Source organism: Octodon degus, unplaced genomic scaffold, assembly GCF_000260255.1.
Source record: "Octodon degus isolate 3935 unplaced genomic scaffold, OctDeg1.0 scaffold00072, whole genome shotgun sequence".
Lineage (NCBI taxonomy): Eukaryota > Metazoa > Chordata > Mammalia > Rodentia > Octodontidae > Octodon > Octodon degus.
In genome coordinates this window covers 3,482,198-3,507,763 of record NW_004524648.1, presented here as the reverse complement: position 1 = coordinate 3,507,763, position 25,566 = coordinate 3,482,198, and the positions used below count along the sequence as shown (strand labels likewise).

At 35.1% G+C, this 25,566-nt stretch overlaps 1 protein-coding gene across 1 annotated transcript in view; it reads right to left on the bottom strand.

Annotated features, from left to right (window-relative positions):
* Positions 1–25,566, bottom strand: part of Blmh (bleomycin hydrolase) — a 48,336-nt gene that overhangs the window by 21,348 nt on the left and 1,422 nt on the right. Inside the window, exons 3-10 of the mRNA XM_004635373.2 lie at positions 22,083–22,192; positions 21,020–21,161; positions 20,411–20,499; positions 19,077–19,169; positions 4,286–4,441; positions 3,286–3,444; positions 3,115–3,182; positions 1,353–1,470 (exon numbers count right to left, since the gene is read on the bottom strand). Of these exons, the coding sequence (XP_004635430.1) occupies positions 1,353–1,470; positions 3,115–3,182; positions 3,286–3,444; positions 4,286–4,441; positions 19,077–19,169; positions 20,411–20,499; positions 21,020–21,161; positions 22,083–22,192 (935 nt within the window). The remainder of the gene's footprint in view (positions 1–1,352; positions 1,471–3,114; positions 3,183–3,285; positions 3,445–4,285; positions 4,442–19,076; positions 19,170–20,410; positions 20,500–21,019; positions 21,162–22,082; positions 22,193–25,566) is intronic.

Below are 25,566 nucleotides of genomic sequence, written 5' to 3'. Positions count from 1 at the left end.
GGGATCACTACGAGTCCGATATGTGCAGTGAGTCTCTATAGACCCTGTACTAAACAAATAAAAAATAAGTAAATAAATAAATAATTTTCTGAAGCTAACTTTTAATAGAAATCACGTAAGTCCTCAACTTTTGCATTTATTTGGGAAAACTACATGAATATCAGGAATATCTGCACAGGGCTGCCTAGTTAGTTCAGGGTATGTTTTATATCACACTGTGTTTGATCTCACATAAAACTGAAATACTTCAGAGTTGTACTACTTAAAGACTACTTAAAATCTTACCCCTGTAATGTGTAAAATGTAATTAAACCTTCCTTAAGATCAGGTTTTGTGGTCAAAAAGACACAAGTTGTGGGTCAAAAAGGTACAAGTGAAGGAGGTGGTAGAGATGGGAGGAAGGTATAGAGAAAACTTCATCCTGGTCATAAGGTGTACACAAAACAATCAGACTTCTAGGTAGTCTAGTTAGAAAAACATGGCATAATGATATACTAAGATAGCAAGTACTTTAGTGATCATAAATCCAGGCGCATGGCAGGAAAAAACAGTTCTCTATCAAACTGTTTCCTAAAACACTTCATGCAAAGTAGTTAGCCTGTAGATTTTTTTCCAGTAATTGTACTAAAAAGAAAACATTTTGTCTGCAGTGGTATCAGAGTGGCTTAAGTCTTTTCTTCCTTACAATCCCTAAGCATTGGGAGTAAAACAACCTTCTATAGCCTCAAAGTAGGGAGTTTATTTGTGAAAGATAAAATTTCTAACACTAATATCCTAGAAATTGTGATAGTACTATTCAGAGTATTTCAGAACAAGTTCAAAATCCAATCGCCTAAAGCTCTGCACAAATCCAGTAATAGCCAATAGCAAATGAATGAAGATAAGTCTGAAAGTAGGTCATCAAGAAAGTAATACTGTCAGGACACATTTTCATTCCTTATAAACAGAAATTAACTTCCTAAATTCCTCTGCTATACTCTGGTTTCTCTTCAGATCACATAAATCTTTCGCCTTTTACTAAATTACTCTGCTGACCTTTCTTTACATCAAGACCTTCCAAATTTACAAAAAAAGCAGTTACTTCTTTATTCCCTGTTGAACCAAATTCTGTATCTCATGGAAGTCCCTAATTTTATCATATCATATCTGAACACAGAGCTCAAATTCAAATGATATAGGAACAATGTCTTACTTAGAAGCTAACTTTTAATAGAAATCATGGGGGGAGGTGGTAAAAAAAAAAAAGAAAGAAATCATAAACACCATGAAAGAAGTTCTGCTGGATTAACAGACTACAGGCAAATGTGGATCCACCTGTACAAACACCAATGCAGTCACCCTGGGGGTCCTACCTTCTCTGAGACAGCAGTGAAGGTCATGGCGTGGGTCATAAGTGACTCACCAAAAGACAACCTCTCTGCTTTATTCATGTTCTTCAAAGAGACACCAAACACCAACTCATGATCATAGCTGTAAAAAAGAACGACAGTACAAAATAGAGTTTGCAACCCTGCCTTGACTATAAAAGGACCACAGGAAACTGATTAAGCTCAACAGCTCTAAACAAATATGGGTTCCATCTGTATCTCTTCAGAAAGAAATGTCACATGCAGAATTTGTTTCTCAATAGTATTCCATTCTTTATGTATCATAAGCATATATAGGAAAATATGCAATTATTAAAGATTAAATTCACCATATTAAAAGCTGGCACATCAGTTTGACTTACATTTTGGCAAGACAACTTTTTAAAAAAGTATGGAAGAAAGCATTTGAAGTAATTTCTTAGAAAAAGGGTCTTTTTCAAAGGTGGAACTAGCCAGTTTCTGAATTCACTTAAAAACACTGCTGGGCTGGGGAGACAGCTCAGCAGTCCAAGCGCCTGCCTGGCAAGCACAAGGCCTGGAGTTCGATCCCTAGTACCACATGTCATGCCAGCCCCAGAACCCCAGGCACACCATACTGGCCCTGAAACCGGGTATGGTGACACACACCTGTAATCCCAGCACTGGGGAGGCTGAGACCAGAGGATCACTATGAGTTTGAACTGCCCAGCAAGACCCTGTATCAAATAAATAAATTAAAATACAAATTAAAAATAATAAAAAAAAACACTGCTGACTGAAATTTATATAAATAATGCCAAATACATTGAACATTATTTTCTTTTTTGTCTTTTTGAGACATGGTTTCACAATGCAGTTTAGACTGGCCTTGAACTCACTTTGTAGCCCAGGTTAGCCTCAAACTCATAGCAATCCTCCTGCCTCAGCCTCTTGAGTGCTAGCATTGCAGGGATGCACCACCATGCCTGGCTGGATATTATATTCAAACTTTAAAAAAGTATTCTTTCTTTTGTTAACTATCAAGATATTTATTCAACTTCCTACTAGTTTAACCATTACTATATTACTATTACTATAAGTAACTCTCAAGGGGATGGTGAGATGGCTCAGTGGCCTAAAGCACCTACTTAGAACAAGCTAAGCCACGCAAAGCACAGGGACCGCAGTTCAATCCCCCAGCACCACATGCCAGCCAGCCCCGCCCCCTGGTGGGCTGAGCTGGCCACACACACACACACACAAAATAAACAAATAAATATTTTTTTTAAAAAAGTAACTCTCAAATGGCATATTTTAACAGTCAAGGAATTTAGTCTAATTTAGTTTGCAAATGAACCTTCACTATCATAACAGACAAGGACACATACAAATTAGTACTATTTCTCATAAAGATAAGCCATTGAAGACAAGCAGTATGAGAAACAACAAATAGGAAATAAGAGCTTTAGAAAATCTTTCACTATATTCTCAAGTACACTAAGCAGATTAACATGGTAACTGATTTTTTTTTTTTTTTTTTTTGAGTATCTTTTTCTTTAAGGATGCTTTTTAGGAAGACTAATGACTTCTGCTAAAGTATGATCTTGATCTCTGGGCTTAGGCAGTTAAATATGTGGAGTTTCTGCTGTGATCTCACATGCTACAGTATAAAACGAGACCCATCCTTAGGCCAACCTTTCTTCAGATGAAGCTCAGAAGTCATTATGTATCAAGAGTACACTCCAAGAGCAACAGTCCAAAGTGACTATTTTAAATTTATTATACTCACATATTCATGTCACTGAGGCCCAGCTTGCCATTGAAGTGTTTTCCAACATCACAGCCAAACCACACAGCCTAGAAATAGAGAAAAAAGAAAAATAAACAAAAGCCCTATCTTCTTAAAGAAGCAAAATAAGTTATTTTAACCCCAGTATGGAGACATAAAAGCAATACTAACCTCTCCATCTTTGATGGATGCAGCAACCATCTTTTTCAGTAAGTCAATCGGCTGGTTGTTATACAGAGTTCTTCTCCCTCCAACCATATTGCTCAGGTAGTCTACAGTATAAAGTTTATTGTACTTGTGCTGGGGCCGTGGATCATTCACAAAACAAATCTTTTAAGATCAAGAATATGCTGATTAGACCATAAAATCGGGAACATCAAGCAAGAAATCTTTTTCCTCTAGGTTTGTAAGTTTGCACTGAACTTATCCTGCTGCCTACTAGAATAAGCACTACAGACACACTATAAAGTAACGAATAAAAGTCGGCAAAATACATATGAGGAAGGCCCTTACATATTTTAATTAGTGCAAGGGACACATTTGAGAACTACATCTACTTGTTTTTCCTGTGGGCAAGAACTGCCCCAAAACTAGTTTTAAAAAACTGCATATATTCAGGTGACATGGAGCACACATTACTGTAAAGTTCCTTCTCTCAAGTTATAAGATACAATAATACCTGGCAATACCATTTGCTTAGAAGACAGTCAAGATTATCAATAAAATGAAGAAGGCCTAGTTCCTATTGCTAAGCAGATGGGGAAAAACTGAAGGGAGTAGGAAAAATTAAGATGGAGCAATGTTCCCTTCAACAATATAAAGTTCTCAGAAGTGCCCATGGTAGGATGATGCTCTGAATCCAGCATAAGAAATATACATCTTCCTTGTGTTTGCACCTGAGACTGATTCTGGTCCCAAATCAAGGAACAAAAGAGTTAGAAACTGACACCTGGCCTAAAGTCAGAAATGTCTCTGAAGAAAAATATTGGGAAAAAGTGAAAAGATTCTGGCATGCCAAACTGATTAGATGAATAAAAAACTTCATAGTACGGAAAATAAATAGTTCATTTGGTGTTTAGCTTGATGATCACACATGTTAACCCAAGAATCTTATACACTTCCTTATACAACGAACACTTGAAAGTGAACAACCAGTGGCTCAGTCTCCAACCTTATCTTCCATATTGAAGAGTGGCTTGACATGTTCCCTGTAAAACTCCAAGGGTGTTATGGGGCCAATCTTGTGATAATTTTTATCTTTGTCTCGATACTCCCAGGTGAATGTCTCTGGTGGATTACCCAAACAAATGCACACTACTCGGAATATCTGCAAGAGAAGAGTACAAACAAGCAATGGTAGAGAAAACTTTTCTTCAAGTTTGGAAAACATTAGAGAAAAAGGAGGGCTGCAAGGAAAGCCAACATTTTGGCCCTAGCCTTCCAAGGTCAATTAAGACTCAGGACATATGAGAACTTGTACAGTAACGTCACATAACTCAGTAGTGTCCCAAATTTTCTGATCAAGGAGATTATGCGGCCAAAGAGGAAAGTGATCGATGATGTAGAATGTGCCTAAGGAGAGTCACATGGAGAGAAAACATTCTCTCAGGCTTTCACAGAGAGCACATTGGCCAAGCAATGGCCGTGACTCATCCACATGGCTGACACTGACAAAGGTTCTACAATCTGAGGTACAGGATCTCAGGATAAATCCTGAGGGGATTTCACTGACCTTATCAGACCCAAAAGCTACAACTCTTGTTGCATAGGTCCTGCTTTACCTTGGTCTTAACCATCCAGCAGAAAAGTATAAAAACGAAATATAAGAAGTAAAGCCATGCTATTATGTTGAGCTGTGGGGGACTCAGATCAACAATTTCTGACATTGCCAGTTAAGCAGAAGACCCAATACTATTATGGGCTACTGGACTGTTTTAGAATATTTTGCTGAGTTTACACACCTATAATATTCAAATAATGGAACTTTTAAAAAAGGGTATACAGATGAATGTCCATTTTGTATCTGTGTATTCAAAGTGGTTAGGATAGATATATAGTTACATTCTCTTAATGAATAGAGGGATTTGTTCTAATAGTGTTTGTAAATAGACTATCATGTCTGCATCTTGTACAGCAATTAACCACTAGGAAGAATGTATGCAATGTGTTAATTATTGAAACTGTTCTACCAATTTAGTTTAAAATGTCTCATTGCTATTTGTTTCTCAATAATATTACGGAAAAAAAAAGTTTGGAAAACATAAAAAATTAGTGACTAAATTCAAAGCAGAATTTCAAAAAAAATCTAGTACTTCTCTAAAAACTAGAAAGTTTTTATGTCTAGAATCTGCTATCAGTCAACTCATGAATTCTCAGATAAACACTCAGAACAATGCAATTCTGAAATGTTAATATTTAGTGTTTAGTATTTGTCCTGCAAATTAAAATTCCTTATCTAAGGAACTGCTCACCATTGACACTCAACAAGATTTGGGTTATTTGCTGATAATTTTTCAAGTGACAATAACATAACATTTATAAATGGAATTCCTTCCCTTTATGACTTGAAGGTTTCCTTTGATTATGACAGCAGGGATCTATTCAGACTAATCAATATCTTTTCACCTGGAACCTGAATGATGATACCCATTAAAAGTATTATTAGAAAAGAAATAACTTTTAGTAACAAGGGCTGAGCCTGGAAACACAGTACAATCTTGTATCAAAATGAAAAAACAGCTATCTTAGTGTGAATATCTTGTGAATGTCAATTTCCAGTACCACATACACACATACACACACATTCACCAATATACTCTAAGGATAAGTTTACATTATTTTCATTTTCTAGAATAACAAAAATAGAATATAAAGACATAGCCTACATAAGACCAGGATAGGGCCAGCCAAATAGCTCAGCAGATTAAAGCACCTGCAAGTAGGCACAGGGGCCAGGGGTTCAATCCCTGGGCATGCTGTGCAGCACCCAGCCTGCTGTGCCAGCCCTGCCCCCAGAGTGTGCTGAGATGGCAATCGAGACTGGGTGTGGTGGCACGAGCCTGTAATCCCAGCTTTTGGGAGGCTGTAAGCAGACAGATCACTATGAGTCCGATCTAGTAGTGAGACCCTGAACACCCTGTAGGCCCTTCCCTAAAATACAAAAAAAAAAAAAGGACCAGGATAAAGTACTTTCTGTTCTATCTCAAATTCCCTTATCTTATACAAAAATATAACAACACTATAATTTATTCCTTTTTCTCTATCTCAGTCACCACCCTGATCCAATTTCATTCCTTATTTGCCTGCATTATTTGTATACCGCACTTTTTTTTTTTGGATACATAGTTTAAACTGGTCTTGAATTCACTACGTAGCCCAGGCAGGCCTCAAACTCACAGTGATCCTCCTGCCTCAGCCTGCTGAGTGCTGGGATTCCAGGTATGTGTCTCTATGCCTGGCTGTACCACACTTCTGTATACTCATTATACTCAAAGAGATGTGGATCTTGTATTTATTAAATGGACTTATTTTGTGCTGGATACTATATATCTACTTAGTTCACTTAATTATTGCAAGAAATAACCTCCTCCCCACTATATCAGAAGAAACTGGGACTCAAAGAAATTTTAGTAAGATAGCTGGAAGATAAGCAGAAAATAGTAGGTAACTAGAAGACCACACTCTGAACATAGGTCACTACCATCAAAAAAAGAAAATAACAGTATTATTATTCCTTGACTACCAGCCTTAAAAGGGGAATACTGATGTTCCCTTATCGTACTATGATCTTTGAACATAAAATCTTTTTTTAAAAAATTTTAAATCATTTTAAGTATGTATATATGTATTTAGTACAGGGTCTCACTATGTAGCTCAGACTCTTAGTGATCCTCCTGTCTGAGCCACCCCAGTGCTAGGATTACAGGCAAGTGCCACCACACCTGGTTTCTGGGTTTGCACACAGTATCAGGGATAGCTTGTCTGGAGTCACAAAGCCAGGAAATCGCAAAATTAGAATTGGAACTCAGGTCTGACTTCATCACTATTTCCAAAACCTTATGAATTTGCCACTTACTGTAACTTTCTAGGTTTCATGGAACTTACATCCTATAATAAATTACACATTTTTAAAGAGTAAGAACAAAATCATGGATATTTTGTGTCCCCAGTAGCATCTAGCTCTGAACTGAGCACTTGGCTGGATATACCAGTAGATCTGGTTCATTCTTCACATCACCACAGAATAATTTTAGGAGCATCATTTTCTTCAAGTTACTTCTTTGTTGAATATTCAATAATGCTTCCCCATTGCCAAGGCCTAATTCCAAATCAAAATTCCAAGACCTAACTTTTTTTATTAGTATTGAAAGTATACTAATCTTAAGCGTCTGACTCAATTCAAATTTTTAAGACATGCATATATGACCATGTAACTATCATTTAGATCAATATATAGAACATAAAGCTAAGGGTTCCTTGGCTCCTTTTCAACTCACCAACTCAAAACTTCCCATAGTAAACCACTATTCTGACTAAATCCATGGATCAGCTCTCCCTAAACATGTGGTTTTGTATTATACAATTCATTTACCAAGATCATAAAACATCCAAAATAATCCCCCCCTTTAAGTAATTCATATTTAAATCAGTAACATTCTGGAAGGAATATTTGGCTCTGAGTCAAACAATAGCAGTTAAATAAACTCTAATTTAAAAAAAAAAATCTCCAAAGTATATCTCAAAAGCCTCCGATACTATATTTGCTTGAGAAGAGTCTCCATTATTCTGAATAACATTCCCTATTCTCAAAGGTATACAACTGGTAGTGAGCTTAGGACAGCCAAGTCTGCTCTCTGGTGGGCAATGCAGGAGTGTCATCCATTTCTCACAAATGTTCCTGGCAAGGAAAAGATGCTGGCCATTGATACAAGTCATTAGATGAACTTCAATAAAACAATAACACAGTCATATTCCCCAGAACATAATCACACATTAAAACCCATAATTTGTCCACTGGGGAAAAGTATTTGTAATTTTAATTGAAATTGAACTCTCCATCCAACTACTTTCAATCCTTTTATTTTTCCCCACTTAGCAAATGGCATATAGTTCTCACATGTTTACTTATTTTATTTCTCTCTCCCTCCTAGAAAGTATACTATAAAGTAGGATTCTTAATTGTTTTGGCCTCTGTTGAATCCCCATTGCCTAGAACATGTTAAGGAAGTATTTACTGAACATATGACTTATAGGTGTAATTTCAGACCAAACTTGGTGTCAGAACCAACCTGATGAAAAGATATTAAAACAAAATCAAATGGGCTCAGGGACTATGTGCTTTCCAGAATGCTTGAAAATGATACCTGGGAACTGATTGTGTTTTTCCCCAAATCTCCAACCCAATCATGACGTGGTCTGCCTGATTTTAATGAGTTTTTAAAAAAAAGAAAGGAAAAAGAAAAGAAATCCATATCTGTAATTCTTCCTTTAAACACAAGTCATTAAAGAAAATTCTCCAAAAACTTTTGATCCATAGAACACTTCCCTCATACCTTCAGAGAGGAGAGGGAATGCTGTTATGTAAGACATACTACATTTACTTACATCTGCCTCATGGGATTGTCTGATTGCTGATTAAATTTTTGTATGTTTGCTAATTAAATTGGTATTTAATCTTTTCATGTGAATATATGTAACCCCTTTCTACCAACCTATAACCTATCCACCAGAAAAGCTACAGCTGGCATCAGAAAGGTCTAAATCCTATTTCTAGTTAAATGGCACTTGTAAGAAGGCAGAGTATAAGCTTTATAAAGGAGCCCTTTTATAAAGTGATCTCTAAAAATATTTTCCCCTACAACAAAGATTTATTTGAAACGATTTGCTGAATTCTGAAGTAGTAAATAATGGAATCAGGACAGGGAAAAAAGAAAAAAGACACATGAACAATGGAACGTAGGGAAAGATGTATAGATCCTACTTTAAAGACAAAGAAGTGGGACTAGGTCAATTACCATATCCACAACTAAACTTGCAGACAGGAAAAAAAAAAAAAAAAAAAGACAATGAGAGAAAGAGAAGAAAAGATGCCACACACAAGAGTCAGTCCTGATTACTTAGTTTTTATGCACTGCTGAGATTGAACCCAAGGCTTCACTCATGTGCAGCAAGTATTTTACCACTGAACTACATCCCCCAGCCCTAGTTATGAATACTTAGAAGGATGAGAACGTTAGAGTTTAAAGACAGCTACAACCTAGTGTGGTGATGCATGCCTGTAATCGCAGAGGCTGAGGAAAGAGGATCACTGCGAATTCAAGGCAAGCATACACTGCATAGGGAGGCCCTACCTCAGAAAGTGAACCAACCAACCAACCAAACAAAAAGTTAAAAATAAGCCAGCTATAAGCAGACACAGAATGGAGGAAAAATGAGGACAAGGTAGTCAAGATAACCAAATTACTCATAAGGAAGCAAAATTGCTAAGACTATAAAATTTCAATGGCTGCAAATACTACAGAAGTGGCAGAATCTTACCTTTAATTTGTGCTTGAAATGATACGTTGCTGAGAGGGTAAACAATGATCTCTAAAGTACTGTAAAAATATTGTTATTTCTATTATAAAATGCAAAGCTATAATACTTTCAAGCAATAATTTACCCAGTATTTTAGTTTTATTGATACAGAAACTAAGGTCTGATATAAAATCACCCTTGATTGGTGGTAGAGTAGCCACAAGGATATTAAAGCAGTCACAGAAAAAAAGTTGAATTTTGAAGGCAGTTCAGTGCTATGGGTAATGGGCTAATTATAGAATAAGGGATGTTGGCGACTGTTGATATGAAGAAAAACAGGAGGAAAGCTCTCCACTGCTTTCTGGTGGGGAATAAGAGAAAAGATTTATTTAAAAACAAAACAAGGGGCAGCCAAATAGCTCAGCGGATTAAAGCGCCTATAAGCACATGCACAGGCTGGGGTTTGATCCGGGCCTGCCCTACAGGCCCTGCCCCTGGGGCACATTGAGATGGCAATTGAGACCAAGCCCGCCTGTAATCCCAGCTCTTGGGAGGCTTAAGCAGGCAGATCACTACGAGTCCGATCTAGTAGTGAGACCCTGAACACCCTGTAGAGCCTTCCCTAAAACAAAAAAATAAAATAAAATAAAATAAAATAACAAAATCCAAAATACTTATTTTCTAGGGCCAGGGAGATGGCTCAGTGGAATAAGTGCTTCCCTGGCAAGCGCAGGGGCCTGAGTTCAAGCCCTGGTTCCTCCAAAAAAAAACTTATTTTCTGGATGCATTAACTAAATGAAATTACAGTGAGATGGCATTTATTCATAGGTTACATTTCTAGAAGCAGAATTTTTGAGTTAAAAAAAATACATAACTATAATTTTCATATGTAATACCAAATTGTCCTGGGGATTATATCAGTTTACAACTTCATCATCTATGTTTGACAGAACCTATTTCCTACATATTCAAGTCAATTGTTTATCAGATTGAGGGGCTAGAGATGCATCTCACTGGTAGAATGCTTGGCTGGCATGCCCAGTCTCTAGGTTCAATCCCTAGCTTCCCCCTAAAAAAGTTTCTGCTATCTATCAGATTGGCAAAACTTCAACTGTGTGATAAACATATAAACTTGATAAAACTAAAAGAAAACAGGTTCTAATAAATATTGATGATATGAGTATAAACTGTTATAATCCCAAGGACAATTTGGCATCACATGTCAAAATTATAATCGTATACTGACTCAAAAATTCTGCTCTTAAAAATGTAATCTATGAGTATATATACACATATATAAAATGATATACATACAAGGTTGCTACATTTTAATAAAAAAGTTTAAAAAGAAATATTAGGAATCAGGAATGTCAATTAGTAAGGGATCATTTAAATTAACTATGGTACATCCAGATAACAAAATATTATGGAAGTATTTTTAAATGCATAAACTTTATATATCAATATAGAAAGATTTGCTAAATATATTAAGTAAAAAAAGATGCATAGTAATATAAATAATACTCTAAATGTGAAAAAAATTGCTTGTATTAAATTGCAAAAGAAAGATTTCTAGAAGGATAACAGTCAATATTAATAACAGAAACAAAGGTGATTTGGGGGTGGGGTGGGAACTGGAAGGAAAAACATAGTGAGAAGACTTCACTGTGTAATTTTTATATTCTGATATCAATTTTTTAATCAAAGAAGTCTTCAAAATAAAAATACAGATAACTGGGTTCCATTCCCAGAGAAACTGATTTTTATAGGTGCTGGCAGACCAGGACTAAATACTTTTTTTGTTTCTTTGAGACAGGGTCTCACTATGTAGTGCTGGCCTTGAATTCACTATGTAGTACAGGGAGCCCTGAACTTACAGCGATCCTCCTTCCTCAGTCTCCTAAATTCTAGGATTACAGGCTCACACCACCACACCTGGCTCTTAAATACTATTTTTAGGAATTAAGAGCCAATCAAAATGGCTTCACGTCAAAGCCCTAAGAAAAAATATTTTCAAAGCTCTAACAAAAATTATTTTGGTCTCTGTTTTATGATATGTTTTTAACAAACAGGATTTGGTAGATAATACCCTAATATCCTTAAGAGAATCTGGAGGATAAGAGTAGACATAGTCAGAAAACACTGCAATAGAAGTGACTGCACATTTCCTACCTTGTCTATATCTCTACACATAACCTTCATTCCTTTCAGAAAGAATGCCTTTAGCAAAAACACATTTCATTCAAAGTAAACAGCTTCATGGTTGTTCATTTAAGTCACCACTTTGACTTGCCCACAAGTCTAGGTAAATCACAGGTACTAATTTGTGGCTTCACATGAAGTTAGACTCTTCATTACCAAGGAGTCAGGCTCAATAAAGAACGGTCATTTGAGGGATTATAAAAATTTAAAAACCTACCACACAGAATTCTGTAGTGAAGAGTTTAGGAAAAACTATTAAATAAACAACCCTGTAGAACATCTATATTCAAGCCAGTTGCAGTGGCATACACCTGTAATCCCATGAACTGTGGGAAGCTGAAGCAAAAGGATCTCAAGTTTGAGCCCCATTTTGGCAACTTAGTAAGGTCCTATTTCACAAAGTAAAAAGAGCTGTGAAAATAATTCAGTACCTAGGCCCTAAATTCAATTTCCAATACAGGGTGGGAATGTCCATATTTAGGGTTCAGTATAGTGTCTTATTATTTCTTCAAGATAGAGGTAGAAGAAAAAAAACATGTAAAATATATCTGCCTAATTCTTATCAACAACTATCTGCTACTAACCACATGGTTAGGACATGGATCTTATACCATTAATCCAAAAGTCATTAAAGCAAACACGATAGATCTACAGTATGATTATGCCCTGTAAGTATTATCTGGGATAATTTTTACAATTTTTGCAGAATCTTTATCCTTGCCATACTCTAAAAACTTTATCTAATCATAAAGGAAGGTAAATCTGGCCTCTGTAAAATGTACCATTCCAAACAAAAAAGAATGGAAATTTATTGGATTTCGGTTATGTGCCAGGGGCTATGCTTTGCAATCTTATATTTGATCCTTTCTGTAATCACCACAAATTCCAAGAAAAAAATTTTTAAATCTTTTAAGTCAGGTTAAGCGAGCTACCTAAGATCATAAACTATTAAGTAATATGAGTTGAGGGCTGGGGAGATAGCTCAGTAGAACAAGTGCTTGCCTGGCAAGTGCAAGGGCCTGAGTTCAATCCCTAGTTCCACCCTTCCCCACCAAGAAAGTAATACGAGTTGGAACTTAAATCTAACTCCACAGCATGTTTTTTTCCTATCATAAGACAGCTCTTTTTAAGAGGAACACTTAAGAAGTAAAGTATATATTTAGATGCACTTGGTAAACAAAACTTCCATATTCACCCACTTGACAAATACATATGAAACAACTATGTGTTAAGTACAGGGCTAACCATGTTATGAACAGACATGAGAATTTGAGGAACTTGTCCCAGAATACATGGCTTTTAAGAAAAAGCTAGTATTCAGTCTGATTCCAAAGACCATGTTCTCAATTATTCTTCTATACTTCCTCCCAAAATTATAAAGGAAACTCAGGACTCTCCTAGGTCCTAAGTCTTAGTAAATAAATATTTATTGAATTAAAAAAATAAATTTTAAAACAAAGCAGTGTATGAGTGAAGCACAAGTGTTTTCACTGAAGTGAAAAATCTGAGCCATTGTAACTTAACAGTCATGAAAGGAAACCTACCAATGAGCCAACTGGATGAAAAAGGGATGCCTCGCTCCCATATAAAACAATCTCAAATTTTATATATAGCCATTCTGGGTATGGGCAGCATTAAATATAGGTTCTTAACTGCTTTGATCATAAATACTATTACTGTTGACTTCCAGGAAGATGGCAGAGTGGTGAATAGCAGAGAAACAGCCTCTCCAAGATTTAGTGTCCAGACACTGGAACATAGCAATATGAGGAGGATAGGAAAGAGGAAAGTGGGTCCCTGGGACCCAGCAAGGTTCTGAAACAAGAACTAAAGCCCATGGGGAGAGCAAAAAGAGACATCAATGCAGAAGGAGGTGACAAGCAGCACTTTCTCTCTGAACTATTTTACTTCGTGAGAGGACAACATGAAGATGAAGGCTCATGGTGACTACTGGTGACCCCAATGGCCCCCAGAAAAGCTCACCAATGGAAAGGTGAGCAGAATGCAGTGGCTGGTAAAATATTTGGGTTCAGATGTACCCCAGAAAGGGGCAACTAGCAGACATAGATAAAAATATAGTGGAGCTTAGGAAAAGGATGGGAAAACATGAATGCCCAACAGAGGAAATGGAATCCCTGAAACAAGATTCAAACAGAGAATCCAAATTAAAAATTCCATTCAGAATATACAAAACAGAATGAACTAATGTGAGGACAGAATATCAGATATAGCAAACAGGACTGCAATTAGAGATCATGAAAAGAAAACTTTCTTAAAAATTATAAGGAACCACAAAAATATCAATCTGATAGCCAATAATGAGGCAAGGAAGAATAATATAAGATTGACTGAGTTAAAGAAAGAACAGAAGATATCACAAATGCCATTAAAAAAAAAAAAAAAACCTGTTCACAGCTAGTAGATGATGCAAAAAACACTAATGTAAGGAGTATTGGAGTCAGTAAAGAAGCAGGAATTAACAAAAAAAAAAAAAAAACCTGTTCACAGAAGAAGTGAAAGAAAACTTCCCAAGCATGGAAAAAGAATCTAACATACAGTTAGTGAGGCATACAAAACTCTAACTAGTTGTGATCAAAACCAAAAAATCTATACCAAGGTATACAAGATCACAGAAATTCAACACAAGAACAGAATATTAAAAGCTTTTTTAAAAAGAAAAGAAACAAATCACCTAGAAAACAAACAAATCACCTACTACAGAATGCCCATCAAAATCACAGCAGACTTGTCAATATAAATCCTTGGGTGAAGGAGTGAAGTATTTCAAGCCCCAAAAGAAAACAATCTCCAGCCCAGATTGATTAACCCACAACTAGCTTTCAAAATTAGTAAGATAGTTCCATGACAAAGAATATCTAGGGAAATTCATGAACCAGCTCTCCCAAATATTCTGAGGGATATTCTCAAAAGAAATGAAAAGGACTACAACTCCATGAACCCCAAAAGAATGAATCCACCAGAAAGGCAACCAATGAAACAGAGGAAGAAAAAAAGGAAATCAACAGTAGGAAAATAATATGGCAAGGATAAGTTGATACATACATACCAGTTAAAACCATCAATAAAATTAGCTCAATGCACCAATCAAAAGAAATACTGGCAGAATGGATCAAAAATCAAGATCCAAAAATATGCTGCATATAAGAAACACATGTAATTCAAAAAAGAAATTCATAGATCAAAAGTCAAAGGATGGAAAATAATACTTCATATGATAGGGACCAGGAAGAAAGTAAGGACAACTACTCTGCAGAAAAAGTGTATTTCAGGCCAAGTCTAATCAGAAGAGACTAAGAAGCTCATATTTGTCAAGGGAACACCTAAGAGTAAGGAGTACTAATCATAAATATATATGCACCAAATACTAGTGAATCCAACTATGTAAAACAGGTATTAATAGACATGAAGCATCAAATATATACTAATAAAATTGTAATGTGGGATCTTAGTACCCCACTGTCACAGACAGATCAACTAGACAAAGAAATCAGCAATAAAATATCAGAATTGAACCAAACTTTTGAACAAAAGGGCTTAGTAGATGTCTACATTGTTTCATGCCATAGTATCAGAATACACATTCTTCTCAATGGACTTTAGATGTTCTCCAACATACTTAAGTAAATGCAAAGGAACTGAAATTATTCCTTGCATAAAATGACATAGTACAAACAAGCTGGAAATCAATGACAAAAAAACTCACAAACATTTCATAAACACATGGAAATTAACACCCTCTGAACAATCAGTGGGTCACATAAAATTAAAGAAACTAGGAAGTGTCTACAATTAAATCATAATGCCAATACAACATACCAGAGCTTCTGGGACACAATGAAAGCAATCTTATGACAGAAACTTATAGCAATGAATACCCATATCACAAAAAGTGTGAGCTCAAATAAGCAACCTAATGTTGAACCTCAAGCTTCCAGAAAAATAAGAGGAAGTCAAGCCCAACACTTGTGTAAGAGAGGAAATTATAAAAATCAGCGTAAAAGTTAATGTAATGTAGATTAAGAATATAATACAAAGAATCAGTGAATCAAAAAGCTGGTTCTTTGACAAATTAAATTAACCATCCCTTATGCAACCTGACCAAAAAAAGGGAGACTTAAATCCACACAATTAGGAAGGAAAAGAATGAAACCACAGCAGATCCTGCAGAAATCCAGATCATCAATATCTACTTTGAGAACCTGTATTCTAATAAGATGGGAAACACAAGAAAAACAGATTGCTACGTACACATGAATTACCAAACCTGAATCAAGATGATATAAAAAATCTAAATAAACCAGTATTAGTAAATGAAATTGAAGAAGTAATTAAAAGTCAATCAACAAAATCTGATAAAAGCCATCTATGACAAAACAACAGTCAACTAAGTGGATAAAAACTAACAGTTTTCACTTTAAAATCAGGAACAAGACAAGACTGTCCAGTCTTACTCAATATAGTTCTGGAAATATTAGCCAGAGCAATTAGAGAAGAGTAAGAAATAAAAGGAGTAAGGTCAGGAAAAGAAGTTAAATTATTATTATTTGAAAGTGATATGAGCTCTATATAGAAGACCCCAAAATCTCCACCAAAAGACTTCTAGATTTAGTACAAAAATTCACTAACATAGCTGGATACAAAGTCAACACCCAAAACTCAGTAGCATTCCTGTATATGAATAACAACCCCACTGAAAGACAAATTAATAACATCTTTCACAATAGCATTCAAAAAAAATGAAACATATAGCAATCAATCTAACAAAGGAAATGAAAGGTCTTTACAATGAATTTCAATACTCTGAAAAAAGAGATCAAAGAGCTATTAGAAAATGGAAAGACATCCCTTGTTCCTGGTTAGGAAGAATCAATACAAGAAAACAGCCGTATTTCCAAAATTGTTATACAGATTTAATGTAATCCCAATCAAAATTCCAATAGCATACCCAAAAGAATTAGAGAAAATAATCCTAAAATTAATTTGGTACCAGAAGAGACCTAGAATAGCAAAAGCTATTCTGGGCCACAGAGGCAAGGCTATATTCCTGACCTGAAACTATATTACAAAGTCACAAACTATACTACTACTGTGATTAAAATTAGAAAGCATGGTATGACAAAAAACAGACCCCAGGATCAATGGAACAGATGAGAAGATACTAGTACAACTCCAAACACAGTCACCTTATCTTTTACAAAAGAGCCAAAAACCTTCACTAGAAGAAAAATAGCCTCTTTAATAAGTAGTGCTGGAAAAACTGTAAGAAACAGCTGGCAAACCTTTTTCCTTACACTTTAGGTTGTCTCTTTACTCTGTTCATGGTTTCTTTTGCTGTGCAAAAGCTTGGATATTCTAATAGTCTTTGGCATGTGGAAAAAATCCACCAAAACCAAACTCCTACCTTTCACCAGGCACTAAAGTTGAAATAGATCAAAGATCTAAATACTAAAACAGAAACATTAAATCTGCTGGAAAACAGAATAGATTAAAATTCTTCAAGATACTGATGTAGGCATAGAATTTATGAACAAAACCCTAATCACACAGGAACTATCACAAATAATCAGTTAACTGGGATCTCATCTTACTAAAATGCTTTTGCATAGCAAAAAAGAAACCATAGACAGAGTAAAGAGACAACTCAAAGTATAGGGAAAAATGTTTGCCAGCTTTCCTTACACAAAAAACTATTTTCTAGGATACAAAAAACACTCCACAAAAAAAAAAAAAAAAAAAAATTCAAACTCTCCAAATTTAAAGACCCAATCCAAATATGTCCATGAAATGAATAGACACTTTTCAGATGAAGAGACAGAAATACCAGGTAAGTTTGAGATGCAAATTAAAACAACCCTGAGATTCTATCTCACTCCAGAAAAAATGGTAATTATCAAGAAATCCTGGCAGAGCCATAGGGAAAGAGGAATCCTTCTCCACTGTTTGTGGGAGTGTAACCAGGTATAAGAACTGTGGAAGTCAGTGTGGAGATTCCTCACAAAACTAAAATTAGAAGTTCCATTTAACCCAGTTATTTCCCTTCTTGGTATCTTCCTGAAAGAATTAAAAGCATTATAGCATAGCAATACATGTACACCCATGATTATAGCAGGACAGTTTTTAATACCTAAATCCTGGAAACAGCCCAACTGCTTATCAACTGATGAGTGGATAAAGATATGGATTTTTATACAATAGAGTACTACTTTGCCATAAAGGATGAATTTGAGGCTTTTCTAGTAAATGGATACACTTTGAGACCATACACTTTGGTGAAATAAATCAGACACACATGTGTAAACATTGCAGTATTTTGCTGGTATAAGTAAGCAAAAGTGTAAATAAGGACCGAAATGTGTAATAGACAATAGGAAATGGGAAGAAAATGTTCAAATGAGTGGGGGAGCTCAAGGGAAGGAAGAGGGCTAAAGAAAGGGACAAGAAAAAAACAAAAGAAGGGAAAAAACAGAAGCAAAGCTTTTGTAAATAAGAGGTGAAGAGGGGTACAAGGGAAAGGAGGGAAATATGAAAAAAAGAAGCAACAAGATACAACATGTACAGGTACAAACTCCTCATGATAAATGTATAACCAAAATGTACCAACTAAAAAAAAATGAAACAAAGTTCTATTACTATCTTATATTTGGTGCTTTTTAAATTTCTCAAAATGTTTTCACATACTTTAACTAATACAACCATCAACAACTTATCTTTTTCCTACAGAGTAAAATAAAAGTTCTGATGTTTAATGCCACTTTTCATACAATTTCCTTTGCATGGAATGATCTTTCCTGTTATCCACCTGGTAAATTCCTATTGCTCTTTGGACAGCTAATTTACCTATCTTCCCTGTGTAATCTGCAGCTCACCAAATTATTCTTTTATGACCAACAAATCATTTTTACCTAGCTTGTGTAGGATTCACTACAATAATTTGTGTGTCTTATGTTCTCCAAGAATGACATCTTTGAGAGCAGAGACGTGCTTTCCTATCTGTTTCTTTGGTGCTAAACCCATGAAAGGTATTCAATATTTACACAACACATTTTTAAAAAATCTATACTAAAATGCAAAGGAAATTTAAGCCTCAATGTTTTTCAGCTGTGAAAAAGTTTTTATTCAATTAAATATTCCACTGCAATGGCTATGCTCCTTCATCAGTTTAACAAACAGGAACAGTCTATGAGTTTTTAGAAGAGTCATGAAAATCCAATAATTGTTACTACCTCCTCCATCATGCAATCCTGCGTAGCAGAGATTTCTCCTTTGGTTGCTCCACTGTGTACCAGGTTCCGTAGTCTTATACAGAATTCTCTCATCTACAACAGAAACTTAATTCAGCACTCCAATAGGTGGTCCAACAGTAAATTAGCCTAACAAATCAATGTTAGTTCTACTTTTAAGTATAAGTCACTCACAACCTATGGCAAAATCTAGGTTAAAAAGTATGTTTCAAAAAATTTAAAAAAATTTAAAAAAATAAAATGTTTCTCCCAATTAGTTCACTTAAATATACAGCAAAAATATTTTGCCTAAGGAAAGATATAGATAATTCCCAAAAAACACAACATAAAACTCTTTCTGACTATGCAATTGACAGTACCCTCTGTGAGCACACCGAAAAATAACTTCACAATTCTTAGGACTCTTAGAAAAAGGAGGGAAGATGATTTGGGACACTAAGTTATTCAAATAGATTTTTACTTAGAATTTTATTAGTTGCTTACTTCATCTTTCTCTGTCAAATAACTATAATCATGGCTATGTCAACCTTCACTATAATTTTCATGTTTGTTGCTTTCAAAAAGTCAGGTCTGAAATTTAACCTTAGTGCTACAAAGGATCTGGCTCCAAATCAAGACAGAATTCAAATCTATACTATTAATAATCTTTTACCCTTTAGATAAGATTCCTGAGTTCCCTGGTTGTAATATAACCTATTTCTAATATTAGGAAAACACATCTAAATTTATTTTAAAATGCAAATCTTTCTCCCAGAAATGATAGGTCTAGTTTTAACCTCATAACTAGAAACATCAAATTTAGGCAAACCCCAGTTCTCAAAAAGGAAATTTGCCTAACAAAGTAGCATCCTTATAGGCTTTACAACCCTGCTTGGGAAAATGGGTTAAGTGGAGAAGGAAAGTGATTCATAAAGATAACTGAAACAGTAAAAAACAGTTCAGAGATTACAGTAAATCTTCAGTGGTGTGAAGATCACGGACATGGTCCAGGACAGTATAAGAATTCAGAATATTTTTTAAATAAGCCTTACAATTAGTTTGTGTTTTTTTATTTACTAGTACATAAAGCTGCTCCAGTCCATCTTTACTAAAACAAAAAACCTAGTGTGCTTGTGGACCATATTAAGATTAAGAAAAATTAACCCTAATTTAAACAGTTTAAAAAGTTAATATGCAACTACACTACTTTCTGACAGACTGACATCAGTAGTTATCTTGTACACAAAGTATATACCCAAGAACCCATTTGAAAAACTACTTAGAAATTTTAAGGTATGTATACCAAACTCAATCCCATCCTGTTCCACATGCTGTACCTTGTGATTCAGAATATCATTCATCCTTCTGCTTGCCTCTGTTGTGTGAGATTCAGGGAAGCACTTCTTAGGGACAACACCATATTTTTCTAAAACAAAACAAATTTTAGTGTTCACTAAGGTAAAAGTGCACTCTGATATTAGAAAGCATGGCAAAAATAACTGTTGCTTTAAAAGTAGTCTGTATTTTTCTGGTCTAACTCAGAAAATCTTAGGCTTCATATTATTAAGTAGGAGTGCAGAGGATGATGAGGTTACCCCAAAATATAGTTTTGAGTGAGGATGTTCTCAAATGGTTTTGATTTTAATGTGCTTCTTGATTATACCAATGGACAAGAAATAAACTTTTCTTATGGCTAGTGCTACTTAATACTACATTTTCTTCTCCATTCTATCCTTCACAGTACATATATCCTTAACATATATTTTTTTAATTTTGTAGATAAGAATGTAAAATAAAGGTTCATAGATTACCTCTTTTGGTACTCTAACTTATAGCTAATGACCAAAAAACATTATATATAATGTTTTATATATACACAAAAAAATCCTAAATACACAGCCTTTGCCTATTATGCTGTTTCAGTTCTGTTAGGAGAAGGCTCTTACCAACAATATTGACAAGCATATCCCACTGACCACCATCATTTGTAGGGTTCATAAGCAAATACTGCACCAGTCTTCCATCCTCAGGCTCTTTTTTTTGGGCTGTGTCCACAAAAGCATTCAAGAAGAAATAACAGCGTTCAACCTAAAGTAACAAAGTTAAATAAAATTAAAAGGACAGGGGCTGGGGAAATAGCTTAGTGGAATAAATGTGCAAGGTCCTGAGTTTGATCCTTGGTACCCCCTCCAAAAAAAAAAAAAAAAAAAAAAAAAAAAAAAAAAAATGGACACCTAATAACTTTGTTGGTCTTAACAAAATAGATGCTTTTGTCAGACAATTTTTTTTTTTTTTTTTTTTTTAGTGGAACCAGGGATTGAACTCAGACCTTTGCACTTGCCAGGGAAGTGCTTATTCTACTGAGCCATCTCCCTGGCTCCAAAATAGATGCTTTTGAACTACCATGATCCCAACATAACAGGTATTTTGAAACTAAAGCTGGCAATCAAATATCTGTGTCAGGCCTCATAAGAATATTTAAAGTTTGGATTGGAAGTGTAGCTCAGTGGTAGTTTTTGCCTAGCATACTTGAGACTCTGTGTTCAATTCCTAGCACCACAAAAACAAACACTCCAAACCTGAAAACAAGTTTTTAATCAATAAACATCTAATGGACACATTCAATAGACACTTTAAAGATTTTCAAACCAAGTAAACTTATTTACAGCTTTTCAGACAAGCACAAACTAGAGAAGAGGGAATTAGGTCCTAGAGAGACCAAATAATCTAAGTAAAGATGATAAAAGGAAAATTATTGAGAACAAAATTAAGAATTTAAAATAATAAAAGCAATAAAGAACAAGATGTCAATAGTAGATTCATTATTTTACTGTAAAAAGCTGCCACTAGTCAACCAAAATTAATTTTGTCTTTCAAGAGTCAACTTCTGTTACTTTGGAAATTAAAACAGTGTTACAATGAAATGATAACTAGAAAAACAAGGAAGGAAGAACCAATTCCTGTCAAGACTGATTAAAAAAAAAAGTTTATGCATGGTCAGTCCCATACCTTGTCCCAGAAAAAGAGGTAAGATTGACTAAATTCAAATTCTTCAATATTTAATTTTTTCATGAATGGAAGTCTCATAACATTCAGACAAGAAAAGATCCAGCATCGCCCTAAAACAAAAAAGCAACACAAGAAATTGTGATGAGTGTTCATATAGATGCTATTGCTTCAGATGTATTTCCCAATGCTTAACCTATAAGATCTGCAAAATTTAAACTAAGTCAGGAAGATCAGATACATTAAAACAGAATAAACACAGCTAGTAATTACTATTTGCAACATATATACAAAGGTTTAATATCTTTCTTACAGGTTTAAGATCTTTACTATTTAAAAAAAAAAACTTTTTTTTTTTTCCAAGATTAGGTCTCACTATGTTGCTTAGACTGGTTTTGAACTACTGGGCTTAAGCAATCCTCCCATCTTAGGCCCATCCAGGAACTGGAACTATATGTGGGCATACTACCTAGCTAAAAAACTTGTTACATATCACATAAAGAATCCATTACATAAAGTGCCTGCAAGCAGACACAGGGGCTGGACATTGGATCCTCAGGCCTGCCATGCTGGCCCCACCCCAGGGTATGCTGAGACAGCAATTGAGATGGGTGTGGTGGCGTGTACCTGTAATCCCAGCTATTGGGAGGCTGTACACAAGCAGATCACTACAAGTCTAATCTAGTAGTGAGACCCTGAACACCCCGTAGACCCTTCCCTAAAATACAAAAAAAAAAAAAAAAGAATCCATTACAAATCACCTACATAAGCCATATAAGAAAAAGAAACACCACTAGAAAACATTAACAGAGATAATGAATCACTCAGAGGCCAAAAAGACTTAACTAGTAAAAAGATATTTTATAAAGTTCATTATAATAAAAAAAAGACAAATGTTAAGTGAAGGAAGACCTTTTTAAAAAAATGGTAATAGGGCCCAAGGAGATGGCTCAGTGGAATAAGCACTTCCCTAGCAAGCGCAAGCACCTGAGTTCAATCCCCGGTTCCGCAAAATAAATAAATAAATAAATAAATAAATAAATAATAATGTCCAACATTAGTAAAGACTTAGAAAAATAAGCACTGTTATCATCTGGATGAGGAACTAAGTTGGTAATATCTAGGAAAAATTTCTAAAAGTCCTTACCCTTTAATATGGAATTATACAGTGTATGCTTCAATAAAAGTGAACCTAATAGAAGTCAATCTGCTACCCTCCCAATAATGCGTTAAAAAAAAACAAATATTTGGCTAACTGGATTACATAAGCATTTAAAAATATAGACAATATTTGGGAGGCTGAAGCAGGCAGATCTCTTGAGTCCAGGAGATAGAGGCCAGCTTAGGTAACACAAGAGATCCCACTCCAATCCCCGAAAAGCATGTATCTACTATAATTTTAAAAATACATGAATGAAATAGTAAATTGTTTATCTATTAAAATCACACAAATATATTTATTTAAAACTGTTTTTCCCACTTTCCCATTTTATTTTCAGACTGATTCATATTCTTTGCAAGCATCTTGGTTATCAGTGCCTTTTGCCATTAGAGCCACTCTTTCAGTCCAAATCATCTCTGGAAAAATAAATAAATAAATAAAAACAAATCATCTTTGGACTCTTTCAGTCCAAATCATCTTTGTTCCACTGAGTGGAGCAAAGTTTCAGTCACAGCAATGTTTGAATCCATGAATGACGCTATCCTTGAAAATATACCAAGCACCAGCTACACAACATTCCTTATTTACCCTGTAAATCAGAAACTCTACAATGTCAGCGCCTCTTTACTGTTCAAGTTATCTCTTAACACTTTATAATGATACCCAATATTTTTATGCATGCTAGGAATATACTGTATTTTTTTTTCCTCTTCAAAGAACTGATTCCATCAAATGTTCTCTGTAAGTACCCAGAACTAGCCTAGATGGATTGACTTTACTAGTTTGCCAAATTGTACTGTAAGATAAAATAACATAGTTATGCTCATTCTGAAAGCCTTTATGAGTCCCTGAAGATAACTCTTTTTGAAGGAAAATTTAGAGGGAAATTTTTTATTTATATTTGGGTACAATTGTTTAACTCATACGAAACTATTTTCACAATATATAGGTGAGTGAATAAGGTAGGTAGGTAGTCTAAAAATGTATGAAGGGCTGACAAGACAGCTCAGAGGTCTAAAGCAACTGCTTAGGCAAGCTTAGGCAAGCACAGGGACTGCGGTTTAATCCCCGGCACTACATGCCACACCAGCCCCTTCCCCAGGGCAGGCCACAAAAAAGAAAGCATTATCAACTCAACTACACACACACACACACACACACACACACACACACACAAACTGACAGACATACAGAAAAAAAAATCTCTTGTGGATATTGTGCAAATTTTCTATGTTGAACAAAAATAATTTTGAAACAGGAAAAAAAAATCTTAAGTAGTGTTTTTCAAAGTCAGTAATGCTTCACTATAGCTCATCTTGACCTTAAGCTTATTTATACGTCACCTCTTTCATAAATGCAATATATTTCTAGCAGAAGGAATGTGGATGACCTGTGAATGTGAAAACTACATGAAAACAAAACACATAGATCATATTACAAGACCTAATCTGTTTCAGGTTATTTTCAGGCTTTTCCCTCACAGGTCAATGTAACCTAAACTATGTAGGAGAGTTGTAACATTACTAAGGTAACTGGATGATTTGTAACCTGACGGCCCATATTATTCTAAACACTATTATCCCAAAACATTAATATAAAATTGAAAAGTAAGTTGTACTGAGGCATAATTTACATATATATCAAATGTATACTAGATGAGTCTGACTGGCTCCCACTAAACAATAATATGTTTTGTCAATAAATATATACTAGGAAGAGTTTCTAACTGGAGAAACACGTTTTCCAAAAACAATTATCTCTATGTAGTCTAGGCTGGCTTTCAAGTCCTTACATAGTCCAGGTCAGCCTCAAACTTTCAGTACCCAAAGTACGGAGATTATATGTGTAAGCCACCAGGGATGGTAAGAAAGACTTTTTAATAAATTTGTATTTTTAAAAACTTCATTGTTAGACTGTTCTCATTAGTTTCTCAGATTACCAATCTTCCACTGAAGATATTTTTGTTTTTATGATAGAATGACTAGATAGCAAAACAAGAACTCCCAATCAGCAAGGCAAGAGAATTTAATTTTAGTACTACCAACTGGCCTGTTGGTAGTAACTGAGCAACTTCAACCAAGAAGCATATTTAAAAATAACATTCAGGATTCCGGGGAGATAGCTCAGTAGAGTAAGGGCTTGCCTGGCAAGCACAGGGTCCTGAGTTCTAACCCCATTACTGCAAAAAAATAAATAAATAAATAAACAATAACAACAACAACAACAAAAACATTCAGGGCTAGGGAGACAGCTCAGCAGCATAAGCACTTGCCTGGCATGCGCAAGGTCCCAAGTTTGATCCCCATACCACCAAAAAGTAAAAAT